The sequence below is a fragment of the Lygodium microphyllum genome, chromosome 12 (genome assembly GCF_053477565.2).
Source record: "Lygodium microphyllum isolate KBCC chromosome 12, Lygodium_microphyllum_v1.1.10, whole genome shotgun sequence".
Classification (NCBI taxonomy): domain Eukaryota; kingdom Viridiplantae; phylum Streptophyta; class Polypodiopsida; order Schizaeales; family Lygodiaceae; genus Lygodium; species Lygodium microphyllum.
In genome coordinates, this window is record NC_141146.1 from 78,537,660 (window position 1) to 78,560,675 (window position 23,016).

Sequence of the window (23,016 nt, forward strand, 5' to 3'; positions counted from 1 at the left end):
TCGCTAGGCGTACATTTGCCTTTAAGTAAAAGATTGTTGGGGGTAAAGGCACCTATGCCTACGTCACCCGTGTATTACTACACTGACAATATCCGCACACCTGTAAACTGCAGGTGGCGGGCGCCCATCACTGTCACTTCATTCTTTACTCTTTCAATGATATTTGAATAAAGGAAAGCCAGTCACACATTATGACTGTTGGAGTTCCCCGTCTTGAGTCTTTCTCTCTTGCTCTCTGGCTCCATCCACCATAGCTCACACCTCCGGTGCTTCCGTTTGCTTGTGCTCTTACTCAGGCTTCTCCCTTCAACCTACACATCCAAGGAATCCAGTATATGCACAAGTGCCAAGGACCAAGACAAGATTCCCGCTATGAAAAGCCAATCTAATCATGCTACAAACACACCCAATCCTCTAGCCCAAAGAAAGCAAACAAAAACAATTCAATAAGAGGGAAGTAGGGCTTCAAATAGCCAAACCTTCAAATAAGTATATGGCTGCTGAAATAAACCATCTAACTTTGCCAATCTGTATCTATGACCCTAATACCCTCTAAGCAAGGTCCTTAGTCATTCAATAGCCTTGATGTCTATCATCTAATGTTGATCGTCAGGAAGCCACTGGCATCTATGTCCACAACATTCTCCCTGAGTTAGAATTGCTAGAAGAGAACCCAAAGACTTGAACATAGTATTGGAATGTCACATTCAAGAGACGACCGGTCATGAGCACTTGATCCATAATCCTTATGATCAATTAGGTATTGAAAGGGAACTCTCATAATTGTATCAAGAAATGGACTGCCTTGGGCCCCACTAAAGTCAATGAAGCCAAGTACTCGCTAAACTCCACAGTCCACTACTAAGAGAAGCCACCTCTATCACCAAAGGGGAAGGAAGACTAGGAGCTGACCCAAAAACATCAACTGCCCATGGTCTTTGAAATAGCTAAAGTGTGTTGAGAAACCCAATCATTAACTGCATTTCTTTTAAGTTTTCGTTAATTCATTCCAGTTTTGCACTTAGAGCCCCGAAAAGGGCTGGGCACCCACATTTTGGGGCACCACTCGAGCGTGCTTGTGCCTATGAATAGGGCACCAGCTCCCCTCATTCTTAACACACTGTCATTCATTTATCTGTCATTCTTTTCTCCTCTCCTCATCCTCTCCGCTGCTGTTCACACACCTGATAAGGAGGACATTAGAATTCGTGGATCTTCTACCCTGCAGCCACACGCCCTGTCTACACTCTATCACATTGCGTTTTGGGGCAGATCAGGTCACCCCGCTGTCTACACATCCTCTCCATGCTAGCAACAGCATATTACTGCCAGGCGACCAGTATACAGGCTGTTTTTACCTGCATTTTGCAGTGCAGCCCCTTCCTAGCATCTGTGTTGACTCTGACAAGCAGTCAGGCTCCAGGCTGCATTTTGCAGCTGGGAGGCCCCCTACTGCTGCGTTTTGCCCTGAGGCAGGCCGTGCTGTTGATCCTCTCACTCCGGAGCTTGTGGTTGCTGGTCATCATCTTCTCCTCAATCTGACGCCATCCAAGGACTGCATTTTGCTCCCTCTCCAGGTTTCCTTCATCATTCAGCATTTACCTTTGATGCCTACTACCCGGAGGACTGTGTTTCGCTCCCTTTACAATGCAAGTTCCCTACTAATACTGCCACCTGACAGCCAGGACAGTGCAGTTATCTTCGAGCTTTTGATCCATTGTATCAGCTTGATTCATTCAGCATGATTATTTGTCCTATCATACATATAAAGGGCAAACAAAGAGCAACCCAGTAATCTAAGTATTCTTGTGTTTGACTGCTTTGTGGACTAATTGAAAAATAACATAGCCTGCATTATGTGCCAGCATACATGCAAAGGACAAAGGAAGAGCAACCAATAATCTAACTATTCTTATGTGTGACGTGTCTTGTAGAGCCTCTCAAAAGGAATCATACCTGCCAAATGGGTATCACAAGTGGCAAGTAATTTTATCTATGGGTACAATTTGACCAGGCCTTGGATGACAATGCCAATCAACTAAACTAAAGGTAGCGATTCAGGCCTTCACAAAACTATTGCATAAATAGCATCTGCAACTTGCTGAAGTACGTTCAATAGCATTTGAAGATCCTTTGAAGGGGGTTGCAATAAGGAATGAGCCATCTACATAAGCATCTGCCACCAGATTTGTATCTTTGGGTTACATACAACAACAGTGGGTCTGTGGCAATACAAAGTGGACTAAAAGGGCATCCCTTTTCTTACTGCCTTGCCTAATACCCATGGTTAAAGGAGCCTCTGCCAAATCAGGACATAGCAACCAGTGATCTTTGACTGCATCCGAGTTATATGTTACCCATCACAGCTGTAATGCAATCCCATTGGATGGTGTCAAAAGACTTTACCACATCAATCTTCAAATGCATGTATAACCAATGTACATATCCATCATATACTATATAGAACAGTTTGTCCGTCTTTAGGCATTAGAGATGTAGTCAACAATCATAATCATTTTCAAAATTAACACAGCACGGTTATCAGATCCTCAAATGCAAAAACTGAGCAAATAATTACCTCAATAAAAGACACCCGAACTTTGAGTTGCACTTTTTCACTCAACGTCTCCACTTTCTTGTAGATCATATCCATCACTTGAGGAATAACACCATTAGAACTACCACCCATGGTATAACCAGTCCCCATTGTGTATGTTTTACCAGAACCAGTCTGTAGAATATCATGAGCACATTAAGAAGTAAGGTATTTGTTTGCAATGAAAACACTGAAGACCTGTCTGTAGAATTTTTCAGTGTGAGAGCATGTATGTATCACACCTGTCTAGGAATAATTTCTTGTTTATATTACTTTTGGAAATGAGAATTCCTGATTTCTAGAAGCTTTCATGATAACCAGTCAACTGATCACAAAGACTTGAATGAAGGACTATGACCTGTCCATATGCAAGGACTGTCGCATTGTAGCCAAGAAATAAACCTTCAACAAGTGGTGCAACACACTCGTCAAAAATCACTGATGATGGAGATGCAGAGCTGCCATAGACATGGTCAAACGTGTAGCTATTGTTGCCAATCTGAATCTGAAAAAAGATTATTATGGCAATCATCATCACCGGCATTATTTATGACATGTTTCAATACTTTCCAGTTAGCAAAGCACATGACAAAGTCTATACAAAGCAATGTTACTATTGTACTTGAGATTCTTTCTGCTGGAAGTGGTGCACTAAAACTTAATGCAAAAGAGTTGTCAGAGCACAGATTTGAAAGCATGATATTTGAATGGCACAACCAAAGACAAGTAACCCCTCAGACAATCATAGCTCTCCATTTGAAATCATCCGACAAGTATGCAATACTGGATTTGCGGTCCTTCATGACATCATTAGGCTTGTATTTGGCAGTACTATTCAATAAAATAGAATTTTCCAACTCAATAATTACATGAAAAGCTCCCATTTTGTCATAAATGTGGTTGAACCCCAATATAAAATGAGTTTGAACTTTGAGAGTTGTCTCAGGACTAAGTAGTGCCAAGATCACCCTCTGCCTTGCCAAAGATGGAGAGTTGGAAATGAGTTTGAGACTATCTCAGGATTGAGTAGTTTGAAGGTCATCTTCCCCTTGCAAAGCCCAAAGTTGAATGCGAAAACACTAGCTGCCTATTTACCAACACAGGTAAGCTGGCAGACTGCAGTATATCCATTGATCTTTCAACTTGGAGCTCATCCACGACCCAAACACTCTATGACCCGATCATCTGCATCTCAACATATAAATATCAATATAAAGGGACATCTCTTATAGACCTCCTGAAGACTGGGAGCTTACTGGAAGCTTGTCCAAGCTTCAAAGACTAAAGGCAAATTGGGCATGTATTTTTAACTCATCTATATAGCAACCATATAGGAAAAAACCAGGAACAGCCAATGCAAATATTGACAAGGATAAGATGCCAAGTTACATTGACATCATGGCAATCTGTCAATCATTCACACTGAAAGACTATGGCAAAATATACTTACATAGCAAGCAATGCACAATATTATTGCTTAGTTGATTTAAATTTATCAAAAGAGCTTCAATGTGGAATGGAGCCTCAAAAAGAGAGGGTACTTGTAGAATTTGTTTTTCAATCAATGGTATCAGAAAGGAGGTGATGAGCTTACATATTGACTAGCCCACATCCAATGAAGGAATCCAAATGGTAAGTCATGTGGTCAGGATGTTCATCTATGTTGATAATGCGATGCTACTTTTTAAGGATAGAGATGTTAGAAGAACAATAAACAAAAGTGGAATAATGAAAGAGACAATGCACAAATTCTAAATAGGAACAGGATCCAGTAAGATAAACAATGAGTACAATAGTTGAGCACCAAATCGTACTCTCCACACCAAGAAACAACAAGTGTGAGAATCATAGTTGCCAAGAGCTTCAAAAACAAGGAAATGGAAACACATTTCAAAGTTGTGAAATGGAGTTTCGGCCGTGGTCTGAAACGGGGAAACAAGGAAATGGGACCTCAAAAAATATGAATATATATAAATGTCTTATTAGATGAACGTAAATATAAATATAAATGTGTGTGTGTGTGTGCGTGTCTACGTGTACTTGTAGTACACTGTACAAGCTACTACTTTAGCCTTTACATAATCAGATGCTTAGATTGCAAAACATACACATTACACTCGCTATTTAGTAGCTATTGGTTGCTAGCTAGAGAACAACCTTCATAATTACACAAATCTTTGTATGACCCCATGCACCCTCTCATTACAAATGGCTTTAATGAAGAGAAACAAGCATGAAAACACATGCAATAAAAATAGAACTTGAAGGCTAGAAATGAAAGCTAGAACTAAAACATGCTGCCTATTGGCAAAAAATGGAAGCATGGGTGGGTAAAGTTTGAACACCTTCCCCCCCCCCCCCCCCCCCAAAAAAAAAACCGCAGAATCATAGTTGCCAAGAGCTTCAAAAACAAGGAAATGGAAACACATTTCAAAGTTGTGAAATGGAGTTTCGGCCGTGGTCTGAAACAGGGAAACAAGGAAATGGGACCTCGAAAAATATGAATATATATAAATGTCTTATTAGATGAACGTAAATATAAATATAAATGTGTGTGTGTGTGTGCGTGTCTGCGTGTACTTGTAGTACACTGTACAAGCTACTACTTTAGCCTTTACATAATCAGATGCTTAGATTGCAAAACATACACATTACACTCGCTATTTAGTAGCTATTGGTTGCTAGCTAGAGAACAACCTTCATAATTACACAAATCTTTGTATGACTCCATGCACCCTCTCATTACAAATGGCTTTAATGAAGAGAAACAAGCATGAAAACACATGCAATAAAAATAGAACTTGAAGGCTAGAAATGAAAGCTAGAACTAAAACATGCTGCCTATTGGCAAAAAACGGAAGCATGGGTGGGTAAAGTTTGAACACCTTCCCCCCCCCCCCCCAAAAAAAAAAAACCGCAGAATCATAGTTGCCAAGAGCTTCAAAAACAAGGAAATGGAAACACATTTCAAAGTTGTGAAATGGAGTTTCGGCCGTGGTCTGAAACGGGGAAACAAGGAAATGGGACCTCGAAAAATATGAATATATATAAATGTCTTATTAGATGAACGTAAATATAAATATAAATGTGTGTGTGTGTGTGCGTGTCTGCGTGTACTTGTAGTACACTGTACAAGCTACTACTTTAGCCTTTACATAATCAGATGCTTAGATTGCAAAACATACACATTACACTCGCTATTTAGTAGCTATTGGTTGCTAGCTAGAGAACAACCTTCATAATTACACAAATCTTTGTATGACTCCATGCACCCTCTCATTACAAATGGCTTTAATGAAGAGAAACAAGCATGAAAACACATGCAATAAAAATAGAACTTGAAGGCTAGAAATGAAAGCTAGAACTAAAACATGCTGCCTATTGGCAAAAAACGGAAGCATGGGTGGGTAAAGTTTGAACACCTTCCCCCCCCCCCCCAAAAAAAAACCGCATTTCTCTTATCTCCATCTTCTCTTCTCACTCCATGTTCTTCTTCTTTCTCACAAAATGCTACCTCCGTGGCAACACTAGCAACCAAGTTAGTATTTGTTACCCTTCACAATGTAGAGGAGGTTATTGCTTTGGCTTCTTCAAAGTCAAAGTCTAAGTTGCTAGGAAAGTAGAGCATAGAACTTGTGGCAAGCTAGCTATGCAAATTTGGTTGAGAAGTAACTAGATATTGGGGTGTGCATAGGAAGCAAGCTCCCTATGAAGTCACTACTCCTCTCCTTGGCCACATGGATTTGCATGGCACTATGCGCACCATTTATCTCATGTAGAGCATGATAATTTCTCTAAATACATTTGGGCTTTCTTTTTGAAGGCCAAGTCAAAGGCACTTTAGCACTTCTCTGATTGGAGATCTGATGAAGAGACAATCTACTCAAAGGATTAGGACAATAAGAGCAGTAGGTGATGAGTTTGTATCTCACGAGTATCAATGGTATTGCATGTCCAATGGCATTCAAATGTAGTATATCAATGTTGACACACCGTTGAACAATGTACTAGTAGAGAGACAAAACATGATAGCTCAGGAGATGGCCCACTCTATGTTATAAGCACAAGGGAGTACCTCATTCTCCTTGGAATGATATCGTTTCCACTACAATTCATATCTACAATAGATCTCCTACTATTGTTGTTCTACGTATGACTCCTTCCGAGGCTTATTTTGGGTGTAAGCTATCACTTGCTCATTTCAAAGTCTTCAACTGTGATACTTACCTACATATTTCAAGTAAGGGTGAAGTTGGATAGTAAGTCCAAGCCTCACATCCTTATTGGCTACAACCATGCCACCCAAGGATATCGGCTCAATGATCTACCGTCCAGACACCTTACTAATGGCAAGGATGTGTCATTCCTTGGAGACAATGTTCGACATACTATTGCATCACGTGGTCCTTTGTCAATAGGTGGTGCTTCTCCTTTAGAGGCATAGCCCATTGCTACACAAGATCCAACCCTCCTACCCCTACTTCCTCCCTTGCTTTTCCTACTTCCCAAAGACTTACTACCTACTACCCTACTTCTATCTACACCACCTGTCCCACCTTCTTCACCAAAGGTGCTAGTTACCAACATGCCTAAGCCACCAAAGCTCAAGCCAATTATGCTAGGGTCAAAGGGTGCAGATTAGATTTTTGACAACAATTTAGAGTCATAGATACAAGTGTGGAGGAGGAACTAGAGGCCCATGGCCTTAGTTTAGAGTAATTATTTTTTCCAAGTAAAGAAGGATTTGTGAATGACACCTCAACAAAAACCCTGATGTGAAATGCAAAGTACAAAAAAATCCCTATGAGTGACTAGTGCATAGTCACAAGAAAAGTTTCATCCTATTTCATGTTTCAAGGTTTCGAGGTTTTGTTTTTTGTTTCATTTCATTGGCTACTTCAAGGTTTCAAGGTTTTGAAGAGTATTACTATATACTAGTAATATTAGACGAAGAAAACATAACTATAAAATGAAAATTTTATTTCACCTAGATTCTACAGTCAAAAGTCTCACGATCCACAAATCCCAATGTATAGGCTACAATTCTTGTAGTACATAATGCAAAGTAAGAGTGAAACTATGTTCATGAGTGGAATCCTTGTGGGGAGGCATTTCTTGCTCGAGGAGATGGAGGCCCAAGGCAAAGGAGTGTGTGGAAGAGATGGAGAAGAGTGTGGAGGAGGTGGAGGGCAGGGAAAAGCTAGAGTAGGAAGAGGAGGCAAAAGAGAAGGATGATGAGGTTATGGCACGCATAAGGATGGTGTGGTAAAACCCCAAGTTGTAAAAGAAAAACAACCTACACATCCATTTATAAAAGAAACTTTAGTTTGTTTTTGGATTTTTGTGACTCCCTTTCATGGTTTTCCCTAGCTAAATGCATTTTCCGGTTACTATGGACTAGTGAGCAGCCAATCTGGTAGGGTATAAAATGCCAAACCATGTATGTGCTAAGTGAAAAAATGTGCCAAAGTCCCATATTCGCATAAAAGCATTCTCCCCCTCCTCCTCTACCTTACAATCTCTCCCATCTCTTAAGGAGAGTAAAGACATCCCAAAAGTCAAGTTGTCCCAGCACACCTTAAAAGCAATGATAGACATCACTAGGTGTAGGCACTTGGTCGGGTCATTGATTTGGCTCATTCATGTACAAACCATGATTACTATCCAGCCGCCACCTCTTCAGCCTCATTGGCATGCCACTTTGCAGATTTTGTGGTACTTGTAAGCACCCCAACACAAGGGATTTTGTATGGAGATGGGGTGTCACTAACAAATTGGATAGATTTTAATAGGGCTGGTGATGTAGACTCCCAACAACCCACTATAGTGCTCTTTTATTGAGGTTGATGTTGGCTTTTATTGGATTTCCACAACCGTAACCTATAGTTATGTGTAACAACTAGAGCTATCTACTGACCATAGCCAAGTGTTTCATGCTCATACAAAGCACATTTAGATCCAATATCACTATACTTAGGAGCATCTCCAAGATGGGGAGTTGGAGTTGGTTTACTATCCCCACAATAGATGAGGTAGCAAAATTCTTCACAAAGACTCTTTGATTGCCTTCACTTCTTTGTCATATGCGTCCATTGGGTGTTCAAGCACGCGCATGATTTAAGAGGGGTGTTAGCAGTCATGGTCATCTCTTGGTTGTGAGCCCTACACTGAGTCAATGAGGGGCATTAGGAGCTCTATCCAGGTCTAGCCATTTTTTGCTGCTTTGTCTTTTGTCCCTATTTTTGGGCCCTCATCCATGTTTTGGCTCAAGAGGCTACCCTACTACATATAGGGATTTGGTCACTCTCCTAGAGTATTTTGAGTCAATCTTGCCTATTTATAAGTATCGCCTACCTCCACATTGGCAGATACACAATGCCTTTCATGTCAGTTTGTTGAGGCCTTTTCATGGTGACATGCCAAAGGATATGTCTGCTGAAATTGAGGAGCTGGATGAGATTTTGGTACCCGAGCAAATTTTGGCACATAAGGAGAAAAAATTCAAAGGTAAAGTTTCCAGGAGATACTTGGTGAAATTTCAGAATTATTCACCAATGGATGGAAGAGAATGACTTGGCAAACCATCCTCAGTTGTTGCAGCTTTACCTAGATACCTTTCAATTAGAGCCGACTCCGTCAGGTTCAACAAAGCAAGGGTCCAGAGTATTGCCTGATGCTCAAGGGGGAGGACATTGACTTCTTAAGCCTCCCACCATCCCTCTCCTAGTTTCTCTTCTTGCCTTCAATGTTTTTCTTCTTGTTCATGTGCATCCTCTTACATTGCCAATCTCACACCAATGTCGCCAGTCCAATTAAGCTCTTGTATAAGTTGGGGATTCCAGTTATGCAATGCTAGGAACAAGCCTGCTATAAAGGCAAACCTGAAATTTGAATACATAAACCTGCACTCTTTATTTTCCCAAGCTAATTCTGAAAGAGATAAAAAACCTCCTCCTTTGGCACCAACTTTTAGCAATCACACCCACATGTCAAGAAGACTGATTGACCTAAAAGGGCTGAAATTTACACCATCTTGATCATTTCCCTAATGATCTCAAACGGTAACCGCTTTTAGCTCTCAAACACTCTATATCATTGTGTTGAAAAGCACAATGGCCTTAACCACTGCCACCAAGGACAAACTCTCCATCAAAAATGCAAATGACCCTCAACACCAAGCAATTCCAGAATGAGTTGAGTTGATAATAAAAGTGCACATCTGGCAGCTGTCTTCAGTTGACAATTTGTGTAGCTTTCTGGCATTGAACTGTCAAGTTCTTCGAATGCTGACCAGGATGTGTGAAGAGTCTCAAATAAAATTCAAAAAGCTTACACAAAATACTAGATAGAAAATGTAAAGGAAACTGTTTGATGCAAAAACAGCAACGCTGATAATTCAAACAGCATCATTTACAGCAAGTGTATTTATCAAACATCCCAAATCAGCAGCATAGAGATGCCTTCATTGTGAGAGACAACCTTCAGCACCTATGCCCCACCCAAGCTACAGTTACAAACAAGAAAAAATGATGGAGGTGAATAACTACCTGGGGTTCCCCAGGAACAACAATGACACAGTCCTTGCAGCCTTGAAGTTGTTCAGAAGCAATGAGAGGACGGATATGGACAGCCACTTTCACTGGTTGCGTTGCTGAATCCTTTTCACCAGGAGGAGAATTGCAGGTGCCGTCTGAGACAACTCCATTGCTGTTAGTCATCGCGTTAAGAAGGATGATTGCACGTCAAAGTACAGAGTCTTCTTTAAGAATGGTCACATCAAACTTCCAACATCTCATCCATAGAATCTCCCGTTGAGAGTAAAGTTTCCTTTGAGATTGATCACATCAATATCCAACATATATCTGGCACAGTTGTGCAGCACCACCTCTGCTGAAGGATAGAAAACAGTGTGTACAAAGGAGTTGTTTCTATTTAGGTGGCAAGGACAAGCAAAGTGAAGATTCTGCAATGAGATTACTGATCACTCAGGATGAGCGCAGCATGCAATGATGATATTCTGTGTCTACAACTTCCGACCACGACTCACAACTCCAAGTCTGCAAAGCGTGCACCATACAAGGGAGTATCTAAACTGTAGAAGATGACCTGGAATGTAGAGGGGACGGTTATAACCGTACAAATTGGCTCTGCTTGTGCTCCTGGTTATCTTTGTGAGCATTCCCAAAGAATTAATTCACCCCCTCACTTCTAAACGAGAATGGTTGAGATGTCAATCTCAATTTGTCTGGGTAAGGAACCTTCCAGTTATGAGTTGCCAACTAGTCAATAAGCTCCCGGGGCATGATTTTCAATGCTGATGACTGCATGTAGGGGACTAGTAAGCAGATGGAGAGAGCTGATTTGGTAAGAAAATCAGCTATGTCACTGCTTGTGAGTAAGCATAACTAGAAGTCAAGCAATGGCATCAAGCTCTCAACAGCCCAGAGGTTACAATGTCAAAATTGAAACAGCTGACTTCGAGAATGAATTTACTACGTCACTGCTTGTGAGTAAGGATAACTGGGAAGGCAAGCAATGGCACTAAGCTCAACAGTTCTCCATCAGCGGCGACTGCCTGGGCAGTGACAGTAATTATACTGGTATATTATTGAGAGTGACAGTGCCTGAGCCGAAGAAAGCTCTATTTCTGATGTACTGTGGCTAACAAAGGCTGGCTTTGTTTAAGATGATGTATTGCTTACTGCTGAATTCTCAAATGCGCATTGCGATTGACTCGAGGGGCGATGAAGGGCATGGGCTTCTAGACTGGTCCGAAGGGTGGGCGAGCATTAAAGAGAAGGAACAGGAGCTGAATTGAGAAGCAAAGGCAGGGGAGAACGTCACCCACAAGCATAGAAAGAGCAGAAGAGGCTGCAAAGGCAAGCAAAAGAGGGAAGTTCGCTCGGTACCTGCCAAACGACCCACATAGGTTCAATGAGGCCTACATGCCACCTCCGCCTCCCCCCCGCCCCCCTCTCTCTCTCTCTCTCTCTCTCTCTCTCTCTCTCTCTCTCTCTCTGTGTTCTGCTCTCACAGGGTATAGACCTTCCGTAGTAAAGCCGCATTTTTGCCGCAACCCACTAAAGATCTGAGAGGCTCTGAGAGAACCCAATTGCTTTGCAACAGAAAAAATTCTCTCTCTTTGCTTTTTTTCTTTTGCTTTTCTGATTGGTTGAAAATGCGGAATTCATTATGTTAAAGCCTGCTCCTGCTCTTGCTCAGTTCCTGGAAAATGCGCACAAAACAAGCTTCTTTTTTTTGCTACGCCTTTTTCCTTTTGTTCCTTTCAAGTTTCTCTCTCTGTTCTTATTCTGTTCCTGGAAAATGCGCACAAAACAAGCTTTTTTCATTTTTACTACTCCCCCCACCTTTTCCTTTCTCTCTCTCTCCCACTCCGTGTCTCGTAATCCTTTTCGAGAGTACCGTTCCCTCTCTCTACTCCACAGTCCCCCTTTTTTTTTACTTCTCTGTCACCGTCTGTCTGTTGCATGCAATCACTCATCAACAAGGCCAAACACCACAGCCTTCGGATCTCGCGTTCGCCCGTGGTCCCCTGCCCCCGGGCCCCCAAACCCTCCTCTGTATATTATGTTTTATGTCCGTTGGCAGGGTGTGGGGTGCGTGTTCATGGCGTGGCCTTGTCATGCTTCTGTCAAAAAAAGCCCACCCACTCTCACGCAAAGTAGGCCATTGGAGTTAGTGCTTGGATGGATGGATCCCCACACAACCCAACTGCGAAGCCTCTCTTCAAGCACCACAATCGACCACAAAGGCTTCCAACAACCAACACCCATCCATCCCGCATGTGCACTCCCAATACATAGTGCCCCAAACGGCAAGGGAGGTGTGTAGTTTGTTAGCATTGCTCTTTTGGCATATGCTTATACAATAGTGAGTGACAAGGCCGTGCAGGTACCAAAGTGATTACCTACTATTAACTTCAATTAAGTGGTTCACTTGGCCTTGATTACTTACTATTAACTTCAATTAAGTGGCTCACTTGGCCTTGAAATGTACGGATATCTTACTTCTCAAAAAAGAAGAGTTTATTTTTTTTAAAGAGTTTATTTTTAAAAATAAAGAAAAAAGTGCTCTCTCTCTCTCTCTCAAAAAAGGGCAATGCTCTTGTGCACGATGGTGTGCCCTTGTTTGTCATTTGTTTTATACACTTCTTGCGCCAAAAATTTGATGTGAAAAAGTGCTTGGCCTAGTGGTTTTAAGACTCCCCTTATCAAGCATTGGCAAGGGGTTGAAGTCTTGTCAAGTGTCCGATTCACTTGTTTAAAATGTCGATGTAGTTCTGTGTTGTCTTCTTGCATGAATAGATGTCTCGGAAAATTTATCCATCAACTAAAAATATTGCTCTTCTCTATTACAATCTTTCAATACATATTACCGTTTCTTTTAAAAAAGAAGTGAATCTTAATATTGCAATAGTGGCATTACAAACTCTTTTTTAATCCTTAAATTTGATCGTTTGGCACTCTAGGTAACCAACCTCATAGCTTGCATACATGTGCATGTAAGAAGTTTTCAACACTTTCCCACATCTCAATCCTCATTTCTTGAACATCACAAGCTTCCACAAGGGAGCTTGCCACATACCTAGCCTACTAGAGTGGGTTGGGTAAGGGAATGTAAGAGTAGCTAATCTTATAGTTTGGCATTGATGTGTGAACGCATTTAGGACAACCAATGCACTTTTTTTCTCTCACCGAGGGTTTTTTTCCCTGACCTTATATATATGTTGATTCACTCTAGGGTAAACTTAGTCTTGTAAATCTTCCACATTAGTACTTCTCAATTTACTTTGTGTTGTGAGCTCTCAAGCTACTGCTTCTTCTTCCATATGTGTGTGTTTCCAACAGTATCTAAATTCCCATTTCTCAAAGTTCAACAACATCATGAAGTGCATGTGGCCTCCATTCCTCACTCTAAAGATAAACTAGCTATGGGTTGGCTACCTTGAAAGAGATCATGATGTCAACACTAGTATGTGGAACTAAATATAGAGGTTTCCATAATGGAAAATGACTAAACCTTCTTGTGATAAAGCTTAAAAGAGGTCACCATTGTAAGTAAAGCCTCTTTACTACAACACATTGTTCAAATCTTCCAGCACCTGTGTAATGTTGTTAACCATCCTTACTTTCTCTACTGTCAACTTCTTTTGAGTTGACCAATACAATGAAGGATTACGTTCACAAAGCTTTATCATGTGTTCTTAGAGTCTCTTTAATACAATAGGTTTAAATCTACATTGAGATGTTTTCAACCTCAACTGATATAGTGGCCCACACAAATTAGAGGAGTAGCAAAGTAGCAACGGTTCACAACATTCATTTGAGATGTGTAGCTATGTATCAAGGTGCTAAGGCGAAAGGTCAATCATAACTTAAGATCCTGTACACTTGCCTTTTCAATTTGACCCAATACCTCTACCCTAACAATACAAATACCATTCCTTCAAGACCATTCAACCACAAAGGCTAATTTTCTAATATCTCTTTCATCATGTTGTACTCCCTAGACTTCTTCCACTCCATCACAAAAGTGCCCTATCTTAGCATAAGGGGCCCTCCTTATCATCATGTTTAGGGGAATTTATCGTGTATTTTCACTCTTTTGAAACAAATTCTTGTAATCTCTTCCAAAGACTCAATAGATTAGTTTTTCTATCTTACATCCTCTCAACATCCCATTTTATCACTTTCTTTCAAAGAGTCCACATTACATGTGTGTTGTCAACTTGTTTATATTCCTATATGGAGAAAATTCTATGTGCTTAAGATACTATAAATGATCATTAAAAAGTATTTTTCGAAGTATTGATCAAAGTTGGATGCTTTAGCAATACAATTTGGAGAAGTGATACTTTCTCACTTGCATTGCACATAAAAGTTGTAGATCACTACTAGGCATCCAAATATACACATTGGAGAATGAAAATGTTGGCCAATGTTACTAGCAATGGTGCATAGTGCCATGCAACCTTAGGAACACCTCTACTTATACAAGTATGCATTATTCTATATTTGTTAGCATCTTTGTTATTGGGAGAGCAACCTAGTGTAAATATGCCCATCTCAATCACGTGCATGAGAGAACCAAAAGTAATAGAAGACCTAGGACACTCCCATTGTACAAGTAAGCACTTTGCAACCAAATTGACAACTTGTAAAGCCATTCAAGTTGGTCACTGATGGCCAACTATATTTTCATTTACAATGATCTATACTAGTACATGTGATGTACCAATGCTTCAATGTTATACATATAAGTTTCAAAACATGTTTATACTTTTTTCTTGCAACAAACTTAGCTGATAGCATCCACATATCTAAATGTTTGGGAAAGTACTAACAACAATTAAGGGATCAAAACATCATCCCTAAAAATCCAAATATTCCTTATGACAAGAGCTCTTAGAAGGGGTTGATTTTGCTATTCAAATCTTGAAAGGGGCTATTTCCATTTTGGGAAGGCTTTCCAAAATTAACTCTACTTGTAAAGTTTCTTGTAAGTATATTTTTACAAATACTCACTACATAACAAAGAAAAAAAATCAAAATAACAAAACGTAAGAGCAATAGTGTAATAGTAGATGAGATTCACTATACAAGTTGATTAGCAAAAGTTCTTTACAAAAGCACATGCCAAAAAAAAAAAAAGTAATGCTCTATTGTTACATGTAGCAAATCTTAGCGGTCTCTTGTTGTGTCTACCAAGTCTAAAGCTAGATCCTCTAAGCTTAGAACCAAGATATGCTTGAATTTTCCAATATAGTTGCCATATGAAACACAACTAGCACACTATAAGGCATGCAATGTTACTAATATTACTAAAGTAATGGAAGGCAACATTACATGCAAATCAAATTTTTATCTTCTATACCTTTGCAAGAAGTACTCCTCCTGTATTGGTCATTAACTAGTAGAAAGTTGAGTTTAAAATCTTGGTCAATCAATCCTTAGCTCAACAAATAGCCTCAAGGAGATTGAATTATATAGAGCTAGATGTCACTGTTTCATCACACAAAAAGAGATAGCTTTTGAAATGTATATATTCAAGCCTATGACTTGAATAGTTAAGCACATTATGTGAATATAATTAAGGCGGGTGTTCTAAGATGCCAATCATGTATGCATCTTCGTTATAAAGAATGTTGACAATGATTTTTTGAGTATTCTATGCTAAGTTATGTCTTAAAGCTACTAATAAAATCTACCTTTTAAGGATGCCCAAAATAAACTAAACTCATCATTCCTTGAAAAACGACGTTCTAGTGTATTTTTAGTGTCTCAAATTGGTTGGACATTGTCATACTTTGAAAATAATAGTGCAAATTCTCAATATCTTATTGATGAAGCCAACACTTTCTTGAATAATGGGAGATTGAATTAAGTAGATATTTACGTCACCATATAAGCAAAAACGAGTCTCACACCACACTCTTCAAATGCTTGCTAACAAGCCTGAAAGCATCATGGATGAAGCCAACATTGCAATTGAAATTTGAAGAGAAAAACCTCATATCCTTACAAAGACTTCAATTCTTCTCAAACTCTTGAAATAAGGGTGCAAATTTTGATTATCCTGCATATACAATTGGCATTTGAAGTAATTATTGACTAGATAGCCCAACTACATTAGAATGTTGCCCTTATTTTGATTTGTTGGACTAATAGTTTTCTAATAGCAATAAGATTGACCTAAACACATATCTACCACCTAAAATATATTTACAACATATTACATGTGACATGTCACTTTAGGAGTGAAATCAATACAAAATGACGACTCCTTTTAGAAAAATTAATGCACACTTATGTTAAGAGCAACTGTAATTACTTAAAGCAAAAGCAACCACCTTTAAATGCTAGATTACCTAAGGACTTGGCAAAAACTTTGTAGACTTGCTAGCACCCTTGAAAGCACTTACAATAAAAAACTTGCATCGGTCAAACCACCTTGTAATTTCTAAAAATCCAAATATGCTTGATAACCACCCTAATGAAAGGATGACTTTTAGCACAATCTAACCTAGTATTTAATTGAATGCATGAACTCTGACTCCTTCTTTCTTGACCACTAATAAGTTGCTATTCTTGAAATTGTGCGTGCCAACTTTGTCACTCATACTTTTAAAGTTGAGTGTAGCAAAGGAAATGTTGCTAATCCATATCTAGACTTGAAGGGCACATCTTCTTTTGAAGTCTTCTAGATCAACTCTTTTCTAATAAGTGAGATATATCACCTTCTATTTGCAACCTTAAAATCAATGATGAATAGGGTTATCTGTCATTCTTTGTTGACATGCTAATGAAATCATACCCAACATATAAGTTTTTTTGTGATTTCACTATCTAGAAAGCCATTGATACCGTTGCAGATTTCAAGGGATAATGTACAATTGTCGGGATGTGAGTCTAAAAAGACTTTAAAAATGTGTGCCTTGACTTTTCCCTATATTTGAAGTTTGAGTTTTAGGAACTTGTACAAGCTACCAATTGAGGAAAGAATAGAATACTCTATGAATAACTTGATAAATAATTAAGGGACATATATCTAGTGAGGTGCTAGTTTCAAACGGTAGTATTTGTCAAATTCCAATGAACCAATTCTCTTTTAAGGTGGCATTACTTTAAGTGCATAATAAAAATGACCACCATACTTGATACTATACAATTTCAAGGAAAAAGAACAATTTACAAATTTAGATAGATGTATCATGAAATGGGCATCCAAGTAAGTGGAATTCAAGTGCAAAGGCAAAAAATTTCTCCAATTGTCAATATTCGTAGTTAATTTTAAGATCGACATACTTGCACTATATCCTAGGAATTGAAATAATTAAAGGCGTACTATCAATGTGTGTGATGCATGATTGTGAACCATTGAAGGACCATAACAATGATAAAGATAGCCACATCTATGAATAAGTCACATGACGAGTTGTATTCCTTGCAAGCTCTTTTGTGGGATTTTTCTTGTGTTCAATGTGGGCTCTTTATATCCAAGGATTAAGGGCATGGGATGTGTTTGTTATGGATCGCAAGTGTTGTAATACCAAAATACTATTGTGGTAATGTTTGTCAAAATTGCTCTAAACTTTCACCTACTTCATTCTTTTCTACACCAATGATCTATCCTTAAATACAAACTAAAATTTCCACAAACGAGGTGATCAGTAGTTTCATCTATGCCCATTGATCATGTGCTATTTCATCCCTCATTGTGTGATATCTCCAAATATCCTCAATCTATCATCTTATATTAACAAGACATATTTTTCTTGATAAAAACTAGTAAAATATGCTGTACATGAAAATTCATAAGCATAATAGGGTATATTGGGAGTTTGGGAAAAGTTTGAGGGGAATTTTGGGAATTTTGGTCAAAATGGAATTTTGATCAAATTTGAAAGGTATTTTGGTATTTTTTGACATTTGAGGGGCACATTCAAAATTTTAACAAAATGAAGGGGTATTTTGGTAAATCTCCCTTTACAAAATGTCTTCTTGATGACTCATAAGTACCACACCTAGAGCACTTTGTGATAGCTTATTCTGCAAAGTCTTCATTGAACAATGTTTCATGAATCCAACTTTGATGCAAAGTTTTTCTTCAACAATCTTAATCTTCCCATAATGTCAACTTTGTTGCAAAGTTATTTGAACGATATTTCAGAGTAGAAGAGAATACAATCACAAGGTTTTCAACTCTATTGTGCTTATACTTACACTAAACAAATAAATACTCATGCATACATAAACATGAGTATGAAATATTTAGTTTAGAGGTACCTTCAAGGAATGCATAAATAGTGTTGAAATATGTCAAGTGGAAGCTTTAACATAGACGTACCCTCAAGAAACACATTGAACATATCAAGTAAGAAATGCACTCGTAAAAAGCATCATTAGGAAAGGGTTTAGCAATGGCAAGTATGCATTACTAACAAGATTTATCTGCAGTAACAAGTAGTTGATTCATGAAAATATTGTATAATAATTGCTTCATTTCAAAATATGGTAGTGAAATGAATTACTCCATGAGTAATCTTTCCCTTGTTGACAATTATTCCATGATTAATCTTCCCCTTATTGACAATTATTCCATGATTAACCTTTCCCTTATTGATAATTATTCCATGATTAATCTTCCCCATTACCAACAACAAAAAAAGAAGTGAGCAACAAAATAATGAATTTGCAAAGGTTGTGTGAATCAAATTAGTTGGAAAGGTGAATCATTCTTGTGCCTTTAGACGTCTATGACTAGCATCATTTAGAAAGTAAATCCTTCTAAAAAGACAAAAAGCTATTATGTTGTCTTTTTTGACAATCATGCCATCTAAGGGAGACAAATTTGACCGTTACTTCAAGAATATTTTACTTTCTTAATCAAATGAATATGACAATGTCAAGGGTGCACATTTGATCATTAACAAGGTTCTTTTCGTAGCCCCCAATAAAACCACAATAGAAAGGTTCATGCTAACTACCTTGTAAGGTGACATGCTATCTACCCTCCAGGTTTAACATTACTTCACGTAACATGAGGTGTGTTTCATCCATGATGATATTACCAAATTGGCCAAGTGCGTGGCCTTATTCATCATGCAAGAAATTCTAGCTGTATAAACTCCATTTCAAAAGTAACCCCATGACAATCATGATAAGTGCTCAAATCTTTTAGTCATGGCCTAAGGATTGTGTAGCCTTGCCTACTCACAAGTCTTAAAAGTAGCTCCCATCCATTATCTCATGTGCTAAACCCAAAAGCAAGTTTGGAAAGCATGCAAAGTTCATTATATGAGAGCCATACCATTAACTTTCATGTCACCGTTGGTATTTTCATTAATCATAATATAAATGAATAATATTCATTTTCAAAGTTATGATGTTTCTTAGGCAATAGTACACCTATTTTCTAACTTAAGTTCTTTGTGCTCCTTTTTCATTATAAGAAATGTATATCCTTTTACTTTGGGCACAACATGATAACAGAAAAGGCCATTTCAAAAGTGATAAGTAATTGATATTGAATTGCATTTGAAAGGGAAGTTAGATTTACACAAGGATTTGAATTGACACAACCCTATTTAGATTTGCACATTCTTAGGCTTTCTTCTAAGGATATATGTAGATTGATGGGCATATCATTTATGATAATTAAATAATTGTGCAAATGATCCTTATAAATCTGTGCAAGTAAAGTTGACATGATGACCTATAATTTTCACACAACTTGCATTTCCAAAACTCTAAATTACTTTATCATATAAAGGAACATGTCTTGCACATGGGGTCAATTAATTCATTCCAAAAAACTTATGTCCACTTCTACTTGATGGTAAAGTAGTCCCTTTATTCTAACATATACCAATTTTTTTGAATTAGCATTTGCATAGAGGATGTTCATTTATATGACATGACTTCTCTCTCTATCAACATATTTAGAAACCATTATTGGCTTAGCATATACGGTTGATTTATATCAATGCCACCATTCTCCAAAGCTAACTTTAATTTCTAAAAGAGTTTCCATGTGATACCACCTCTATATCCTAACTAGAACTATGGATGGGTGCATCTTTTGGAAAAATATGTGTTTTACAACATAAATTGGTAGTGATAGATGATCCTAGAAAGGCTAATCTCTCAATGGTTGGCATCATCTTCTTTAACACAAGGGACAATTCATGCAATTGGGTAGCTTGCTTTGAAAAGATGGTTACCAAAAAGGTTGGTAGCTCCATTTGGACACTTGTGTCTTAAATTCCTTACCCTATCAAACTTTTGTAATGGCTACAACTTTAGGTAGAATTCAAATGTTGCTTGTGCTTATACAACCAATATAGGGAATCCTTTCTTGTCTAATAGAGATCCGTAATAAGAATGAGGAGAACATTCTGTCAATTGATTCAAGCTAGAGCCCCCATAGAAAAGAGTGTTGTCATGTAGACCTCATCATGCATGAAGGTGTGATAAAATGAAGTAAGCTACTTTGATCATTTAAACGACTTCAAATGTTAACCAGGCAATGAAATCACAAGGGCCTACCAAGATAAGAGCATAGGTTTGGTTGAAATGCTTAATAAAGGAAAGTCACTAAGAATTGTACACAAAAATCAATGGAAAATATGATGACTACATGTCACATACACATAATAAAGCATTAGTGGAAAATGTACTAAGAATACTAAAGGAAAGATATTGAATCATACACAAAATCAACAGCAAATATGATAGCTACATGTTGCATATACATAATAAAGCACTAATGAAAAAAATATTAACTAGATGAAATTTTCACTTAATCAAGCATTCATGCTATAAAATGACTAGGATGGAACTTTAATCATAGCACTCCCTAATACCTACCAAGATACAAAATGATGTATAAAGAACTTGAACCATTTTGAGCATACCTTAAATAGTAGAATATATATTAAAGCCCCTTTAAAATTTGGTCCATTGGTTTATGTTTCATATTATTTAGTTTTCCTAACCAGTAGAGATTTTACATGATGAGTTAGATGTGTGTGTGTGTGTCCATACAAGTTAGTGAATACTAGGTGTTGTGCACATAGTCTCCTCCCAACACTTCACGTAGGGGTTGGTGCTATATGCCAGCTTACATTTGGTGCTTTGCACCAAACTTTGAAGCACCACTATTAATATTGGTTAACACATTTCACATCTTGATGCATGTCTTACGTGGCAATACGATTCATGGCTAGTTGAGTCCCTAAAAACAAACCATAAGAGACCCCAAAACCATTGTGAAGCACTTGTATTATTAATAGTTAATAAGCACTTCACGCCTAGATTGTCTCAGTGCTTTGCACAGATGTTCTCCCACTTTGCATCGAGGTTTGAAGACATGTTTCAAGTGGTGATGGCTCATATTCATATATTCATATATGTAGCCATGAATCAAGTTGTCCTGCCATTGCCCAATTCTCACATCGTGGCCCATAGTACTGGGCCCTTCTCGTTCGCATGGCAAATGTTGTATGGCACTTGCCATAAGAGGATGGCCTATTGTATCCTTGACCTTATCACCACCCTCAACACCCTCGGTCCCATCCTTTTCAGGGACTACAACTACCCCCCTCCAGCACCCCACCTCCACTACACTGCTCTCGCACCCCCATACTCCTCGTTGATAAAGCATGTTGATTGCTATGTTGGCATATTTGGCATTAGTGTTTGCCACTCTTGCTTGAGTGTATAACTTTTTTCATGAATGTATTATGTGTGCGTGTGTGTGTGTGTGTGTGTGTGTGTGTGTGTGTGTGTGTGTGTGTGTGTGTGTGTGTGTGTGTGTGTGTGACATCTATTCACACACATGTGTATAAGAATGCCTCAAGGTTGTGACTCAAGGCTAGCTATCCTAGCCTAGCAAAGAAGCCATCTTCTAAAAGTTGTTCATAACCTTCTCGTCTAAAGTCAAATCTCTTACTATCTCTAGATATCATTTTTAAAATTATAGTGACTCTCTAGTTTCATAGCCCAATGACTTTTCTAAGCTAACAACAACTAAACCAACACATGATACTTGGCTAATTATATGGTGTCAAGTCCATACAAAACAAATGATAAATGTAATTTGTGAGGTATCAATTTGAATGGGAATGTTGCTAGTGGCTGAAAAACTTTAAATTTGAATTTCATAACCACAGGAGTATGCAAACATGTGCATTTTGAATGGGAATGTTGCTAGATTATAAGCTTTAAATTTGAATTTCATAACCACATAGGACTACGCAAACATGTCTATCCATTTACATGCACATGGATGTTCCAAAGCTAAAAATGTGTTCTCAAGGAAACAAATAGGTGCCAAAATGATAGTTGTACTATTGCAAGTGAGCTAAGGTGACAATAGGACCACCACATATTTTTGGAGGCTCAAAAAACTATGCCTTGATAGGTATGATGTCCTCTTTTAACATGGGAGATGGACAAGAAAGAATTGATAGTGCTTCATCATAGAAAAAGATCACATGGAATTCTAGAGGGACCTACTTGGTGGATTCTACCTTCTCTAGTCTAGGTACTACCAAATATTATATTTGTTCATTTTCTCTTCCATTATGGACTATTAAGATCTAGGGTACAAATTAGAGAGCACCATGTAATGTCGTGTTCAACATCAATATCCATCTATTTCCATACTACTCATGTGCCCTTCATCACATCAACCATCTAATGATATGTTAGGCGACGAGCAATAAGTTAGGTTAGGTTATAGTCTCTCTCTCTCTCTCTCTCTCTCTCTCTCTCTCTCTCTCTCTCTCTCTCTCTCTCACATATAAATGAGCACATAGACCTTAACATGAACTTGCAAAATCATTTAATGTTCATGTTAGCATATAGATGAGCATGCATTATAATCATTGATATAGT

General features: G+C 38.4%; 1 protein-coding gene across 3 annotated transcripts in view; it reads right to left on the bottom strand.

Moving 5' to 3' along the window:
* The window catches only part of LOC148027952 (kinesin-like protein KIN-4A), a 65,097-nt gene extending 53,553 nt beyond the window's left edge, over positions 1–11,544 (bottom strand). For 2 of the 3 annotated variants that reach the window (XM_087689647.1, XM_087689646.1), the window contains exons 1-3: positions 10,144–11,544; positions 2,955–3,101; positions 2,579–2,731 (exon numbers count right to left, since the gene is read on the bottom strand). In XM_087689647.1, the coding sequence (XP_087545773.1) occupies positions 2,579–2,731; positions 2,955–3,101; positions 10,144–10,314 (471 nt within the window). In that variant the 5' untranslated portion in view covers positions 10,315–11,544. The remainder of the gene's footprint in view (positions 1–2,578; positions 2,732–2,954; positions 3,102–10,143) is intronic. The other variant, XM_087689648.1, reaches the window with a different exon arrangement.
* Between the last annotated feature and the right edge of the window lie 11,472 nt (positions 11,545–23,016).